Raw genomic sequence first — 17,336 nt, forward strand, 5'->3', positions numbered from 1 at the left:
ACACACCCACACACACACATACTCACAGGAGCTCTTGGGCGCCAAATGCGCGCCCCCTGAGGGCAGGGATGCAGCCTGGTTTTGCTCACAGCTGTATTCTCAGTGCCTGGCACGGCGAGAGCTCACACCTTCCGTGACTGAGCGAGGCGCTTTGACCCCTCCAGTGGGGGCTGGCTTTGCTCTGCGTCGCCCTCCGTTCTCATCCCCCCACCCATATTCCCGTCCTAAAGGCGCCCAAGGGGGAGGGGTCCTCTCCATTCCTTCGTTCCCTCCTTCGTGGTCTTGTTGGTTCATGCGCTAGTTCATTCATTCATTCATTCATTAGTACATTCATTCTACTCCTCCCGCCTCTACCGAGCACCTGGCCCCACCGCGCAGCTCCCCTGGGGTCTGGCCTGACCCACCCACCCCGGGCTAGGCCGCGCCCCCTTCCAGCCCCCCCACTCTCCGGGCCAATCGAGACCGGCGGGCCGGGCGGGGCCGGAGCCAGGGCGGGGCCTCGCTCTCCCACTACCCACGGCGGCGCCCGCGGCTCCGGAAACGCGCCGTGGGGCTGCTGGGCTCAGCTGGTCGCTGGCGGCTCCGTGGCGCTTCCTGCCACGCCGGGCCTGGGCCGCGCCAGCGCCGCTGCGCCGAGGACTGCGCGTTGGCCGCCGCCGGGCCGAGGTGAGCGTGCGGGCCACAAGAGGATGTGCGCGGAGCCCGGGAGGGTGTGCGGGGCCGGGATGAGCGCGCGGGCCGCCAGAGGATGTGCTGGGAGTCGCGGATGAATGTGCGGGTCCCGGGTGATCGTTTGGGCCTCGGGAGGATGTGCAGGGGACGGCCCAGGAGAGTGTGCAGGACTGGGGTGAGCGTTCCAGAAAGTGTGCGGTGGGGGGGCAGGGGGCGGCCAAGCTTTGTTGGGGGACGTCTCTGTTCCCGCGGGAAGCTGCTCGGCCCTGGGGCCAGGTGGAGCGGGAGACGGGTCCGGGATGGCGGGTGCGAAGAGGCCGAAGGCCTTCCCGCGGCGGCCAGGGGGCGACGGTTAGGGGCGGGAATCGCTGGACGTGCTGAGGCCTACGCTGCTTTTGGGGTGACGCTAGGGGATGGGAACCGGTCGCTATGGGAAGAGGGGACCCCCCACCCCAAGTGCAGAGGAGGCCAAGTGGGAGGGGGCGTTGGGGGGCTGTTAAAAGGGCTTTTCCCTAGTCTGGGGGAGGGGCTGAACAGCAGTCAGAGACGCGGGTAGGTGTACTGGGGACGGTACTGGGGACTTTCTGCTGGCGGAGTCTCTCCTTTCCTTTTGGGTGGGGGTCGAGCGTCAGCTTGTCGGGGAGGATGGGGGGGCAGCCTAGAGCCCAAATGCTGTGAGGGATGGGGAGGGGCAGCCCTTGCTGGGTGAAAACAAGCTCAAGGCCCTGGATCTGAACAGTGCTTTTTCTGTCGCCCTTCTGGGGCCACCATCACCCGCTCCAGTGCCCCCCCCCTTAAACTCCTTTGCTGCCTTCTCTAGTCTATATTTGGGTGATTAATTACATGTCTTTTTCCATCCTCCCCCCCACACAGTCGCCTGCTGCCCGAAGCCCATGGTCCCTTTCAAACACCAACCCCCCCCCAGAATCCTGGCCCTTTTCCCGGAGGTCCCATCCTGTTCCAACTGACACCCTCCAGCCAACGTTGACGCAGCTGGGGGCCACCAGCCCCTTCCAGTCTCCTTGGTCAGTGAAATATTTCCTCTTCAACCTCAGACTCGACATTTTTCTTTTACCAAAGGATTTCAGATGGGATCGCTAGAACAGCACCCCCTCTGGGTACTAATGCTGCCTCACCCCATCCCCCATCCTCCCTCCTGCCCTGGGCCTGACACAGTCCAATCCATTCCCCCCAAATGTCTTAGGATCTACATTTAGAATCCTATCGAACAGTGATTTTCAGCCTTCTTTGGGTGAGGAGACCCCTTAGAAAATCACTAGAAAGTGTGAATTCTCTTCCCAGAAACCTGACAGTCAGCACAGAGAGTGGGATCCCATTCAGGAGGCTTATGGGCCAGAATCCTGTCTGATGAGCCCTGGAGGTGAGGAAGCCTCCAGATTGTAGACGGGCCCAGTGCTAACCAGGCACAGATCAGCATCCCAATTTCCTGAGTGCTGGTTGAAAATGCAGATTTCTCATCCCCACCTACACCAGCTACTCTGTCCCTTGAGTTCTTAGCAAACCCCAGGCCAGGGTTCTAACCCACCCATCCAACCCTGGCCCTAACCTGCCTGGGCTCCCCAACTGCCCAGGGCCCCTTGGGATTTGCACAGCATTCCCCCACCCCCATTTAGAATCGTTCATATCCTGGGCAGTGTGACTTAAACGAAGCTATACTTAAAATTTGTTTTGATTTTCAGTAAGATAGCATGCGTCTTCTTGGGGGAAATGGGAACATAAACCTTCCCTCGATTAAATACAACAAACACTACAAAATCCCCTTCTGGTCTACCTTCTGGCTTTTTATAGAAGGCAAAGAAAATGGAAAGCTAAACAGAGAGAGACAGGTGCCCAGGCAGAGTGAGAGAGGAAAACGGGGAAGACGGAGACAGATGCCTGCCACCCACGCACACAGAAAAAGGCACACACAGACACAAACATCCCAAGAGAAACAGACTTTCCTGGTGAAACACCCTCTCTTCTGGCCCTTTAGGATTCACTTCTAGTAGCAGTGCATTTGCACAGTACAGGGTGGGCCCAAATGGGGCCTTTGCGGCCACATGCTGGCGGGACGGGTTGAGAGCTGGTGAAGGCTAAGCCCAGCTCCAGCCCAGGGGCTCGGCTCAGGATCCAGCCTTGCGTGACTCAGGTGGATTGGGGTCTCAGCAGTGTGGTCAGTCTCACAGCCTGTCCTTTGGTTGAGCACTCATGACCCAAGAAGACGTGTTCCCGGAAGGAGGACCCAAGTCTGCTTCTGTCCCCCCCAAATTATTTCAGCCCAGCAGGTGGGATCTTACCTGCCTGACTACTCGCTCAGAATTGTTCTGAGCCACGATGCCATCCCTGCACCTCTCTCTGGGGCAAGTCTGGATGTTTATAGACCATGTCTGCTGGCCTTAAAGCTGGCCATGCTGTTAGAAGACCCCATGGGGATGCAAGATGCTGAGAAGTACTGTTTTTCATTCTGGAAGCACTTATATTTTTATATATGCCAGTGCAGTTGAGCCATCTTTGCCCAGAGATAGTTCTCTCGATCTAAACAACACAACTCAAGGGAGAACAGATATCCAGTAAGGAGAATTGGGAATCTCAGTAATTAATAGGGTGATTTAGGGTTAGGGTTAGGGGTGGGAGAGGGAGCTGAAGGCACCCATCTGAACTAGATGGTCGCGAGTGCAGTCTCTCGTGTGACCTATAAAGATTCCCTCCAGGGCATTTTTGCTCTGGCCCAGAACTGAAATGAACGCCATGAGCCACCTGTTGTCTTCTGGGGGCCTGAGGACGTTCTGTTTCAGGTCCTTATCTAGATGCTCCAGGGAGTCCAGGTGTTTCTGGCACCCCTTTGAAGTTTCTGGAAGCTGCCAGATTGATCTGGTTTGGGCGGCCTTGCCCCCTCTCCCCTGCCCCCACTGCCCAGGGAAGGATGGCAGCTGCTGAGGCGGTTGCTTGGCTGCTTGTGCCATGGAATTAGTCTAACACTGGTCTTTCAGGCTCAGAAATGAACTTTCCTAGTAGCCAGACATCCTAAGGAGGGGTCCCGAGCTCAAAGGTGACCAGAATACACCTAATTGTTCACTATTTTTTTGTGACACATGTTGGCTTTTGTCTCCATTGGGTTCAACTGTTAACTTCTGTTCTTTCAAATCAGAGTGAAATGGTTGTTTTGGTTCTCAATGTTTCTGATTCAATACGGAAAATTGGATTTAAATCAGTTGGTTAAAATTTACATTGCCGTCTAAAGCACATTTCAGGAACATTTGTTCACTCACGTGAACTCTCGTGTTTTAGGAAGCATGATTTTTCAGAAGTGTGTCTGTGAAGCAGCTGCGGTGTCTGTGGCACTTGGCTAGGTCCAGAGTGGAATCCGCAGTCAACCTTCATAGGGCCTTCACTCTCTGGGAGCATATAGTCGTTAGACTATACTTCAGATCCCACTTAAAGAAGGAAGATAATATTTATATTAAGAGGCAGAGGTTTGTTTTCCCATAGTCTTTCTACCAACTTCCTTTTCCCAGTTGGGTGAAGAAGTGCACTTCCAAGATTTGGGGCATGCTTTTCCATGGTGAGTGAAAGTGCCTCACATTCAAGATCAGGATCACCCTCTGTATCCATCGGGTGCACTACAATGGTTTTCATATTGTGCCTGGAATTGCTTTGACCTTGATCTCCCAAGGTCCACTTTTGGAAGGCAGCAGACACCTGTATGTGTCACTTTTGTCACAGAGTGCAGTTTCTTTTCCAGATTAGTTCCACCATTTTAAAGTGGAGCTGTTGGGCAATCCGGCTTCTGAATTATCAGATTGTTTTCAGGATTGATGATGATTTTATTTTTAACTGCAGTGGGATTAATGTGTATGATCTTTTTTAATGATCTTCCTTTGCGTCTCATAAAGCTTTTACCCGATATACCTTGTTCATTGTGCAGAGTTTAGCTTCCTTTTGTGAAAGCAGGGCTCACTTTTTCCCTCCCATTTTTATGAGCACCTTCAAAATGGTCTCTGTGTGTCCATGGGTTCTGTCACTGTGGGTAGTGATCTGAAGTGCACTTGGGTTAAGTCCCCTGGGCAAGCCTGGTACAGGAAGGGCCAGTCCTGTTGCTACACAGGAATTAAAGGATAATTAACAATTCACTTGGGGGTTGTGGCTCCAGGACTTCAACGGTTAATCATGCCAATTAAGTGAAAACACTTTGGTGGGATCCGCTCAATTAAATGGGAACACTTCAGGAGGACCTGCTCAATTAAACATGGGTGGCTTGGAAAAACTGTGTGAGAGAGAGAATGACGTGTGTATCTATTGCGCAGGGAGGGTCTGTGATGGCATGTTCATGGGAGGATTTAAAGCCAGTCCCCTAAACCCATACGCACCATTAGGCTTCAAGGACACTCAATGGCTGCCTGGCCTTTGGATAAGGCCTGGTGTTAGATATTACCTGGTGGCATATTACTTCTCTCTTTTCTGGTGTGGTTTGAAATGTCTCAAATCTTGGGAGCTAGACCTTAGGCAAGTTAGTTCACCTCTCAGATCCGTGTCTTCCTTCTCTGTAAAATGGAGGCGGGAATGACTATAGGTGGCGATAGTTACATTATGGGAAGGGAGAAGCACAGTGCCAAACGCATAGTAGGTGCTCTGTTAATGGAAGTTAGATGAATTTAACACACCCCTCCCCCCACAGTTTCTCACATGCCCACTGAGTGTTAGGAGCTGCTGCAGATGCTGGGGATTCAGGGGTGACCAAGAAAGAGAACGGCCCTGTCCTGTCAGAGGTGACATTTCCCCCAGGGAGAATCAGGTAAAAACAAGCAATTTCGGAGGATACGTTTTAGGTAGTGAAAAGTGTTATAAGTAAACCATGATGGGGCTGGAGAGTGAAGACATTTGGAGGAAGTGACACTTGAGTGAGGCCCGAATTCTTCGAAGGAGCCACCTGAGGCAGGTTCAGAGGCCCTCAGGGGTATTGCCTTGGCGTGTTTATGACAGGATGAAGGCCGAGGGTCTGGAAGGAATGACTGAGACATGGGGTGCAGGATATGGGTCTGGTGGGCTCAGCCAGGGCCTTGGAGGGGGTTAAGGCCTTAGGTCTCTGGCCTGAGGGTGTTGAGATGAGGCTTGTAACAGACCATCTTCCTCAGGAGGTGAAGGTGAGATGTTCTCCTCTCCATTCCACTTGGCAACAAAACCTCAATGTCAATTGGAAGTGAATTTTTTAGAATGAATTGTATAAGTAATCTATGACCAGTTCATTTTGTATTGGAAGCCAAAGTCAAACCAGACATCAAATGTATACCAGGAAGAATCCAACTGTCCGAGGGTGCCCTGCCCAGGTGACAGTGGGATACAGAGGGCTTGGCTGCTGGGCACCTGGGGCTTCCCTCACACACTGGGGAGCACCTGTGCTGGCAGCTGCTTAAAGATGGAAATAGAGTTTCCGTGGACACTGGGGCCAAAGGAGGCCTTCTGTCATGGTTCTGATAGCTTGGGGGGATGATCCCAGGAAGTGACAACCCCATGGACCTGCCTCTAAGCTTTCTGGGACTGCCCACACTTTCCTGCCAGCACTGCTCCGCTGTGCCTGCCTTGCCTGTGTGGGCACCTCGGGATGTTGCCCAGCTTCAGGGGCAGTTCCCTGTTGTCTCCTTGGCCTCAGCCCTGTCCTCGGGCATGCTGAGCATCTTTCTTATCCACAGTCAACTGAAATCTTTTAAAATTGTTGTTCCTTTCTGATTACCAAAGAAATGCAGCTTGGTTACTAAAAATTCATTACAGAAACAGAAAGCAAAAGACCTTTCTAGACCTGGACTCTACCCCAGGGTGGTGCACATTGCAGTCTCGATGTGCTCATTCACTGTGAGTCACTCTCAGTTTATTCCTTTTTTTCTCCTAAAACACAAATATATACCATTCTCTCCCCTTCCCCTACACTCTTTGGATTTTTTAATAAACAGTTACTGTCTGTCTATAATCTTCTTTGAAGGAGGATTCAAATTTTTGTAATCTGCTGTGTGTCATTCTGCATTGGCCACCTGTTGATTTTTTTTTTCATTTTCATTTACTTTTTAAAATTTTTTCTGTTTTTTTTCTTGTCTCTTACCACCTATTGATTTTATACTTAAGCTCTCCAGTTTTCTTCCTGCTCTGAGTTCTAGGATTCTTCAGAAAGGTCTCCCTCATGTTTCTATGACGTTGGGATTATTGAGACTCTTCCTGTTGGTTATAGTATATTGTTTTCCATCCTTTTACTTTTAACCTATCTCTGTCTTTACATTTAAACTCTTTATATTGAAAGTTTCTTGTTGACAGCATATAGTTGAGTCTCATGTTTTTTAAAAAAGATACAATCTGATGATCTCTGCCTATTAACTGGTGTGTTTAGTCCATTTATATTTAATTTAACTATCCATATGGTTGTGTTTAAATTTGCCTCTTGGTATTTATTTCCATTTGCCCCATCTGTTCTTTTTCCTTTGTTTTTTTTTTACCTTTCTTCTTTTGGATTATTTTTTAGAACTGTATTTTATCTCCACTACTGGCATGCATCAGAGTCTTGGAGGGCTTTGTAAAGCACACGGTCATACATTTTATTTCTACATATGTTATAAACCCTGCACTACCTTATTGTTTTTGCTTTAAATGTTCAGTTATCTCTTAAAGATTTAAAAATGAGAGGGGTAAAAGTGTTTATATTTCTGCACATATTTACATTCCTGATGTTCTTCATTCCTTTGTGATCCAAGTTTCCATCTGGTATCATTTCCCTTCACTGGAAGAACTTTCTTTAATATGTCTTGTAGTACAGGTCTGCTGGTGACAGATCCTTTCAGCTTTTCTTTGTCTAAAAAAGTTTTTATTTTGCCTTCATTTTTGAAGGATACTTTCCCTGAATATAGAAGTCTCGGTTGACATGTTTTTTTTTCCTTTAGCACTTTTAAAATGTCATTCAGTTGTTTTCTGGCTTGCACATTTTCTGATAAGAAGTTAGCAGCTAGTCTTATCTTTGCTCCTCTGTATACAACATCTTTTCTTCCTCTGGCTGCTTTAAGATTTTCTCTTTATCACTAGTTTTCAGCAATATGATTATGATGTGTCTTAGTGTACATGTGTGGGGTTGTTGGGGTTTTTTTGGTTTTGTTTTTTGTTTGTTTGTTTAGTCTTGCTAGGGGGTAATTGGGCTTCTTGGATCTAGGTTTCATCAAATTTAGAAAACAATACACTTTAACCATTATTTCTTCAATTATACTTTTATCCCCCTCCTCCTTTTCCTCATCTTCTCAGATTCCAGTTGCATATGTGTTAGACCACTTTCTGTTCTCCTCAAGTCACTGAGACTCTGTTTTTTAAATATGTTTTTCTTTCTGATCTAAATTTGGGATAATTTCTATTGCTATGTCTTCAAATTTTCTAATCTTTTTGCGGGGAGAGGGCTGTGTCTAATCTGCTGTTAATCACATCCAATGAAATTTTCATTTTAAATATTACAGTTTCCACCTCAATAAGTCCCATCTGGTTCTTGTTTATATCATCCATTTCTTTCATTATGTTCCTGTTTTTCTTTAAATAGTTATACATTGTTAAACTAGCTGTTATCCTTGTCTGTGAGTTCTGTCAGTGATCACTTCTGAGTGTTTCTATTGACATTATTTTCCTTTCCGTGAGTCACATTTTCCTGCTTCTTGGCATTTACTTAATTTTTTTTTTAACATCTTTATTGGAGTATAATTGCTTTACAATGGTGTGTTAGTTTCTGCTTTATAACAAAGTGAATCAGTTATACATATACATATGTTCCCATATCTCTTCCCTCTTGCGTCTCCCTCCCTCCCACCCTCCCTATCCCACCCCTCTAGGTAGTCACAAAGCACCGAGCTGATCTCCCTGTGCTATGCGGCTGCTTCCCACTAGCTATCTTATTTTACATTTGGTAGTGTATATATGTCCATGCCACTCTCTCATTTTGTCACAGCTTACCCTTCCCCCTCCCCATATCCTCAAGTCCATTCTCTAGTAGGTCTGTGTCTTTATTCCCTTCTTGCCCCTAGGTTCTTCAGAAATGCAAATCAAAACTACAATGAGATATCATCTCACACCGGTCAGAATGGCCATCATCAAAAAATCTAGAAACAATAAATGCTGGAGAGGGTGTGGAGAAAAGGGAATACTCTTGCACTGTTGGTGGGAATGTAAATTGATACAGCCACTATGGAGAACAGTATGGAGGTTCCTTAAAAAACTACAAATAGAACTACCATACGACCCAGCAATCCCACTACTGGGCATATACCCTGAGAAAACCATCGTTCAAAAAGAGTCATGTACCACAATGTTCATTGCAGCTCTATTTACAGTAGCCAGGACATGGAAGCAACCTAAGTGTCCATCAACAGATGAATGGATAAAGAAGATGTGGCACATATATACAATGGAATATTACTCAGCCATAAAAGGAAACGAAATTGAGTTATTTGTAGTGAGGTGCATGGACCTAGAGTCTGTCCTACGGAGTGAAGTAAGTCAGAAAGAGAAAAACAAATACCGTATGCTAACACATATATATGGAATTTACTTAATTTTTTATTGGATGTTGAACATTGTAGAGATTATGTTGTTGATTGTCTGGATTTTGTTGTTTCACTGTGAAGATTGTTGGACTTTGTTTTGGGAGGTAGTTATTTGTGGAATAGTTTCATCCCTTCAAGGCCTAATTTCAAGTTTTTCTGGAGCAGATCCAGGGTAGCTGTGGCTCCAGGGATAGATCAGTCCTACTACTAAGGTATGGCCCCTCTGATTCTCTAGTGAATACCCCACGTGATCACTGAGGACTCCCTACTCTGGTTGGTTAGACCCTGAACATCTTCCTACCTTTGTGTGTCCTAGGAATTGTTCAACTTACAGCTTCCTGGTCATTCTTTTCCTAGTCTTTGGGAGTTTCGCTCTATGCATGCATGACTTAGTAGTTAAGAAAGACTGAAGGGGAGCCTTGTACAGATTTTTTGGAGCTCTTTTTTTCTGCATAGCTCCCTCCTTTCTGGAACTCTGCTCTGCCTCAGCTTCCCTGAACGCTGGTCTGTGTTGATAATAAAGCCACCAAGCTCTGTTTGGGTCCCCCTTCCCTATACTCTCAATCTGGAAATTGCCTCCAGGAAGAGATCTGGGACACTGATAAAGCTCACCTCGTTTGTTTCTCGTCTCTCAAGGATCATGATCCTGTGCTGCCTGCTGTCCAATATCTAAACACTGTTGTTTCACATCTATTTTATCCAGTTTTCTACTTATTTATGGCACGACATTAAATCTGTTCCTTGTTGCTCCCTCATGGCCAGAAGTGGAAGTCTCTGTCTAACCCTTTTAATATAACATCTAAATTTTACGTAAAAGTATTTCTGGAGTATCTGGGTTCCGTACTCCTTGAGCTAGTGTAAAAATGCTTCCTTTTCATATAACTGTGAACCGAATTGACCTGACATCAGAACAGAAACTGTGTTCCTGTTTCTGTGAACTCACTGAAGTGGGAGGCCCGCGATGCATGCACACCTGTGGTGGGATCCGAAAGACAAAGGCAACTTACACATGTGGTTCAGATCCTTTATTTAGCAACAGTCTTTGAAGATCTTTTTTTTTTTTTTTGGAGGTGTCTTTTTCCAGGTATTTTGTTCAACTTTTCATTTTGTCAAATATATCACAGAAACATTCTTGTCTGCAAGCTGTCACCTGGTGAGTTGTTTCGGTGGGGTGGAGTGTGGCCTTTAGAGGGCCTTGCTGCAAGTCAGGAGGCCCTGGCTCCTGCTCTGTTATGTCTCTTCCCTCCAGTAGCCCAGTCTGGTTTTTTGTTGCCCCTACAAAGTTGAGAAGGACCTCTCACTTCCTAGTTATTTCTTCTGATGTTCTTTTGGGGATGCTTCCTTCCTGTGTAGTGTGAGCATTGAACTCTACAAGGCCTAACCCTACTGCTAGGAGGCCTGTGGCCGACCTGTCTCTGAGAGCCAGTCTCCCTGCCACTGGCTCTTGGTCTGAGTTTGTCTTCTCCTGCCTGTGCCTGGGCTAACATTCATTTGCCTTGTCTGGGTTCCCTCTGGCCTGCCTGTATCAATTCTCTGCCAGCCCACTTTCCCCACTGTTTGGGATACATTTTGTTAGGCGTATCCGTGCTCTGGCTTGTCATTCAGCCTCTGTGCAAGAGAAGACTCAAGAAAATTTAAAACAGGGGAAAAGGAAGTCACCAGTCTCATCCCACGGGACCCAGAGGCAGGGCTGCTGTCACTCACGGCACTTTTCACTTTCCTTAGCTCTGCCTGCCCCACAGGGTCTTGCTCTTCCCCAAGATGGATTCCTGGGAAACCAAGTCCTGGCAGGCCCCCTTGGGGTGCTGGAGGCCCAGGTGAGCTGTGCTTCCCTCAGTCTGGCTTGGGAATCTGTCACTGCTCCCTGATTCTGGCCTTGGACTCTGCCTCTTGCCCCAGCATGACACACAACAGGCCCTGAACCCCAGCTGCTGCCTTCCCTCCCTCTCTCTGCTTCTCTCCCCGGAGTCTGCCAAGGAGTGGTTGCCTGCTGGGCTTGTAATTCCCATCGTACTGATGGGGGAGCTGCGTTTCAATCCAGGAAAGTGATTGAACCGAAGTCCCTTGGGAGGACAGTGGGAGCCAGGGCCACGGCCCAGGTCTCTTGGCACGTGGTCAGGTTCTCTTTCTAGCACTTCTTGAGGCTTGTAGTTATATTTCCATGTTAGCAATGCACGCTCACTTCAGACTCTCACCTCTCATCCCTGGGGTTAGTGGCACTGCCCTTGCCTCGTTCTAGAGTGGATGGAAGGACAGATTATCCCTGGGAATTCTTTCAGGATCCGGTGACATTTGGTGACGTGGCACAGTACCTCATCAAAGGGAGTGGCTGAGGCTGGATCCTGAGCAGAGGACACCGGCATATTGAAGGAATGTGACCTCTGTGGGTAAGGATGCCCCCAGCCCTTCCACAGGCTTTGCCACCAGCTTCATGGTCCTACGACGCTGGGAGTAGGATAAGGGGCACCTGGCATAGCGTCACACAAGCTCACCTTCCAGGGGCTTATGCTCCCTGGGAATGGGCTGTGGGAAATACAGAGGGTCTGCTACACCCGACATCTCAAAGTAACAGGTGTCCCTCCCAACTCCTAATGGCATGGAAAGAAGCCCCCTCGGTCTTTCATTGGGAAAGAAATTAGAACAAACTAGCCACTATAATTAAATACTTTTTTTTTAACATCGTTATTGGAATATAATTGCTTTACAATGGTGTGTTAGTTTCTGCTTTATAGCAAAGTGAATCAGTTATACATATACATATATCCCCATATCTCTTCCCTCTTGCGTCTCCCTCCCTCCCACCCTTCCTATGCCACCTAATTAAATACTTTTTTAACCCACAAATTATATAAATTTCATGGCAACTTTACTGTAGTTTACTGTTGAGAGAGGTTGACGTAGCAAGCTCCTTCGCACCATCAGGGGCTGCACGTGGGGAGGTGGGGCGGCTTCTTCGGAGGAGAGACTGCCAGGGGTCAGCTTTGCCAGTTCTGGGAGAACCCCAAGTTCAATGTGCAGACCTTGAGGAGGGTGGATGGGGAAAGGGAGGATCAGCTCCTCAGGAAGACAAGCTGGTTCTCCACCCAGATGGGCCCAGAGCTTGCTTCATCCAGCCCCTGGAAGGAGCCGACTGTTGGGAAAGGCATTTTAAATGGATGAATGACTTGCCTAAGGGAACAGCCAGCCCAGCCTTTGGGGATTGAAAGGCTTTCCCCTTCAAAGGCCCTGAACCATTCCTACCCCATCCTGATGTCATCTCCGGATGCTGCCATAGCCTGTTTCCTTTTCCGCAAGCAGGAGTTCCTGTTTTGAATCCTGACTTGGTCTCTCACCTGGTGCAAGTCTGACCCATCCCCTCACGTGGAACGAGCTGAGCATTCAGGTGAGTAAAAGAGAAACCTGAAGAAACGTCAGGGCGTCGTTGGGGAGGCCCAGGTGAGCCTTTGGGGTGGGGGTGGTGTGCTGCTCCTCAGTCACCTTGACAGGGAGCATCCAGCAATCAGGCCCTTACGCCCCTTCCGTGTACCGCGCTTGTTTCCAGCTGGGTGGGGAGCCGCCATCCTGCCCCGGTGGCGTCCAGGCCCGATGCTCGGCAGCTGTCTCAGGAGGAAAGTGATTGTTGACAAAGGAGAGTAACCTCCTTCCTTCCTCCTCGGCAGAGTGCAGTGTCTTGTGGTTTCCATTTCAGAAAGCATCTGGGTGACCCAACCGCCGAGGATGGGCGAAGACGCCCAGTCACAGGAGATGGCGTCCACGAGCTCCCCGACGGCCAGTGAGCACAGCCCTGAGGTCAAACAGAACGGGGACTCTGAGGGGAGGGGAGGGAGCCCCCAGAATCTACCTGTAGAACATCATTTTGCATGTAAAGAGTGTGGGGATGCCTTTCGGCTTAAGGTCCTCCTCGTGCAGCACCAGCGAATTCACAGTGAGGAAAAGGGCTGGGAGTGCGGCGATTGCGGGCGGGTCTTTCGGGGGGTGTCTGAGTTCAACGAGCACCGGAAGAGCCACGTGGCGGCAGAGCCCCGGCCGGGCCCCAGCCGGGCCCTTGACGAGGCCATGGAGAAGAGAGAGCAAATGGAGAGGGAGGCGAAGCCCTTCGAGTGTGAAGAATGTGGGAAAAGGTTCAAGAAGAACGCGGGCCTCAGCCAGCACCTGCGCGTCCACAGCCGAGAGAAGCCCTTTGACTGCGAGGAATGCGGGCGCTCCTTCAAAGTCAACACCCACCTCTTTCGCCATCAGAAGCTGCACACTTCGGAGAAGCCCTTTGCCTGCAAGACGTGTAGCAGGGATTTCCTGGATCGTCAGGAATTTCTCAAGCACCAGCGGATGCACACCGGCCACCTGCCCTTCGACTGCGACGACTGCGGCAAGTCCTTCCGAGGGGTCAACGGCCTGGCCGAGCACCAGCGCATCCACAGCGGGGCCAAGCCCTACGGCTGCCCCCACTGCGGCAAGCTCTTCCGCAGGAGCTCAGAGCTCACCAAGCATCGGCGGATCCACACGGGCGAGAAGCCGTACGAGTGCGGCCAGTGCGGGAAGGCCTTCCGGCAGAGCTCCAGCCTCCTGGAGCACCAGCGCATCCACACCGGGGAGCGGCCCTACGCGTGTGGCGACTGCGGCAAGGCCTTCCGGGGGCCCTCCGACCTGATCAAACACCGGCGCATCCACAGCGGACTGAAACCCTACGAGTGCGACAAGTGCGGGAAGGCCTTCCGCCGGAGCTCCGGCCTGAGTCGCCATCGGAGGACCCACAGCGGAGCAAGACGCTGCGAGTGCAGCGAGTGTGGCCGCGTGTTCAAGAGGCGCTCGGCGCTGCAGAAGCATCAACCCACCCACCGCGAGTAGGGAAGGCGCGCGGCCCCGTGGCCGGCAGCGGGTTCCCTCGGGGCCCGGGGCCCTGGGGGGGGGGCAGAGTCAAAGGAGATGAACAGTTTTGTAGCGCTTATATATTTTCTCTTCAGAAAGGTTGAAACCAATTTATACTGCCACCAGCAATTTATAAGTGTTTGTGTTTGCCATCTTGCCTCTCGAGAGTAGCTTCTACCATTTTGATTGAGTTTTGGCTGGTTCAACTGGAATCGAGTACCTTGAAGGTATTAAAATGCACAGGCCTTGAATTGGAGAACGAGAGAAGAGAAACCCGGACGTGGGGGTGGAGCTCGGGGTGCTTGGTCCTCTCCTGCAAGCTCCCCCTTCAAGGAAGCTGAGACCCAGAGCTATTCAACGATGGTGTCCATAGAATGTGATCCCGACTTTCCCCAACGGGAGATCGATAGCCCCAAACTTTTTTGGCCTACTTGAATTTATAAATTTTTAGGGTTGTAAATAGAATAATCAAATGTCTTATAATATTTAATTTATTAATTTAGTTCTGCATACATATTGTAAATCACATATTATATAGAATAATATATTAATTTAGAAAAGATTCCTTTTTTCCCTAGCTCCACTCCATGAGATCATTTTATCCTAATTCCTCATATGCATTTCTAACCTCACCGTCTTCACCAACCTCAGAGGCCCTTTGGCGTCATCATTTTCAAAGCACACATCCAATGACTTCCATCCATCCGAGCTATGTGCCACTGTGACAATCCCTGCACAAGGCTCTCACTAGAAACCGCCTCCCAAGCCATAAGTACAGGTTCATGTAACATTAGAATGATTGTTGTCGTTTTTTAATTTATTCTGTAGCTGTACAATGCAACCACTTAAGGTTTTCCTTTTTTTAAATGACCTTTAAAAGGCTTTTTTAAAGCATCGAAGACTTGTCATTGTGAGGTCGTACTCTTAAGAAGAAGTACTAAATCTGAGTTAAATTTCTTTTGTGTCCTTTTTTCTTAAACCAATTCAATCTGGTGACTCCCAGGCATATCCAAAACTAGCGTCGACTGGGGTTTGTTTCAGGCTAACGGGTCTTGTCCTCAAGCAGCACTGTTTTGTTCAAAATCAAGTAGTTGAGAGAGCATCCCCGTAACAGGGACGTCGCAAGGACTCAAGTGTAAGGTGACGCCTCCTTTTCGGGAACGATAGCCTCTCATATGGGGCCTAGATGGTACTTCTCCAATCCTCCGTTTCCACCTCTGTAAAATGAGGATGATCACAGGACTACCTCCTAAGGTTATCGCAGAGACTGCGATGCCGTGCCTGGCACGGAGGTACACACTCAGTGAAGTCATCTGCCATCATCGCCATGGTTATTGCTGTTGTTCTATGACTCATTAGTACCCAAACTGAGGATGGACCCAGGCCTCCTGACTCCTAGTCTCATCTTCTTTCTCTCACGTGATGACTTAAAATACTGTTTCCGTTTTCTTGCATGCAGAGTACGTTCATCTCCTTTGACCAGTTACCAAGTTACCTTTGGATATATTGACTTTATACGGCAGTTCTTTCTGTATCGATTGTGATTATCTCTTTTCCAGTTTTATTGCTTTGCTCTTTGTAGCAGTTTTATTACATTTTTGTTGTGCAAGCTTTTGATCTTTACGTATCCAAACGTTCATTGTTGTCAGTTAAGTCTTAACTTCCATTGCTTCAGTAGTTAGAGATGATGACATTTTCTTCTAGAATTTGAATTACAAACGAAAAGTTGAAAACCCTGCCCCACCAGAAGGTGGATGCTCCAGGTGGGCAGGCTGGATGGAAATGGGCCAGAGACACAGGCTCACTCCTCATCCAAGATGCAGACTCTGCATGTCTGTGGGCGGTACTTGACTATCCAACCTGGCCACTCAGGCACTCGAGAGGAATTTCCATCTCGGATTGGCCAGAACACTCTGACTGTTCCTCAGTATAGCCCTGACCTTCAGCAGCAGGGCTGGGCCTCACCTAGATCAATGGGGTGGTCCGAACTTGGTCTTGGCAGCAGCTGGCCAGCCTTCCAGCTCCTGGGAGCCTTGGCCATGCTCAGCGTGGACTCAGTGCCTGAGCAGCAGATCCACCCAAGAGACATCTAAAACACAAGAAAACTTACCCGACTGACGCTGTCACATGGATGGCGTCCTCCTAGCGAGTGATTCTGGAACTAGAAAGAGGTCGGTTTGGTGGCTTCTGCTTTTGGCAACTAGGGGGAAATTCACCCATGTGTTCTGACGTCACCTCCTGCAGCCACACCTAAGAGGGGCGACAGAGCAAAGGCTCGGAGACGAACCGTGCCCCACCGATGGCCGCACCAGGCCTGGGCTGTGACTTGTAACAGCCTTGCCCAGGAGGGGCAGTAAAACAAGGGTTTGGAGGGCAACGATGCCCTTCTGACGACGGCCCACGTGGCATAAAAGTAGAAGTTGGTCGTCCTGGGGCTGGCCTGTCACTTTCAGCGGCAAGGGCTGGCCAGGAACCTGGCTCCTCCAGTGGCCTGCAGAGCCCACAGATAGAAGCTGGCCTCGCAGGGGCTGTAGTGTGACTTCCCAGCAGCTGTGCCTGGGGTAGAGGCTGGGAAGCAGGGTCCCACAGTGACCCTTGTGACCTTAGCCAGAAGGTACTCTGGAATGGCCCCCAGGCCACGCCAGTGGCTCTCTGGGACGTCTCCATCCTGACCCCCGGGCTGGAGAGAAGCTGACAGCACTTGTTGCATAGTGATTCTTTCTGCTCTGGGGGCCTCAGTTCTTGCAGTAGTTGCGAATCTGCGTGTGAAATCACTACTTCCTTCTCTCATGAGTCTTCTCTTTTCAAGCTGTTATGACGTATTTGCTACAACTGTTATTTGGTAAGGAATGTTGGCGTCCACGGCGGGGCAAGTCTGGCACCTTAACCTGGAAGTACCTTGCCATGTCTTGCCCGCGTTTTATGAAGGATCCAGATGCAGTATTAACTCAGAACTTAGCGTCGCCGTCACCGCTGCACTTGTCCCCAGCCAGGGCACGGCATCTTGGCATCCCGTCATGCCCTCCTTTCCTTTGTTCCATTCTTGGTTCTATGATTTTCTCTCGAACAAACTGTCTGCCAGAGTGAACACGTCGTTTCCGTCACTCTGTTTGCAGGTGAAGTCCGTGCTCTCTCTGTGGCTTTAATGCGTGTCCTGTAGTTGCACCGAGTTCAAGTGTTTGCCTCTGGTCCCTGGGGGGTGGATTTCCTTGGACTCTCTAGGTCTACTGCTCCGTCAGATGC

At 49.4% G+C, this 17,336-nt stretch overlaps 1 protein-coding gene across 2 annotated transcripts; it reads left to right on the plus strand.

Annotated features, from left to right (window-relative positions):
• Nucleotides 1–556: 556 nt before the first annotated feature.
• ZNF275 (zinc finger protein 275) lies at nucleotides 557–14,870 on the plus strand. 2 transcript variants are annotated; one of them, XM_061178898.1, is made up of 4 exons: nucleotides 557–666; nucleotides 11,507–11,614; nucleotides 12,525–12,609; nucleotides 12,916–14,870. In XM_061178898.1, exon 4 carries the CDS (start codon nucleotides 12,945–12,947, stop codon nucleotides 14,070–14,072), a length of 1,128 nt encoding a protein of 375 aa, XP_061034881.1. In that variant the 5' UTR covers nucleotides 557–666; nucleotides 11,507–11,614; nucleotides 12,525–12,609; nucleotides 12,916–12,944; the 3' UTR covers nucleotides 14,073–14,870. The 2 variants fall into 2 exon arrangements, with proteins under 2 accessions (XP_061034881.1, XP_061034880.1); XM_061178897.1 differs by lacking the exon at nucleotides 557–666 and adding an exon at nucleotides 10,968–11,044.
• The last annotated feature ends 2,466 nt before the right edge of the window (nucleotides 14,871–17,336 follow it).

The sequence above is a fragment of the Eubalaena glacialis genome, chromosome X (assembly GCF_028564815.1).
Source record: "Eubalaena glacialis isolate mEubGla1 chromosome X, mEubGla1.1.hap2.+ XY, whole genome shotgun sequence".
Lineage (NCBI taxonomy): Eukaryota > Metazoa > Chordata > Mammalia > Artiodactyla > Balaenidae > Eubalaena > Eubalaena glacialis.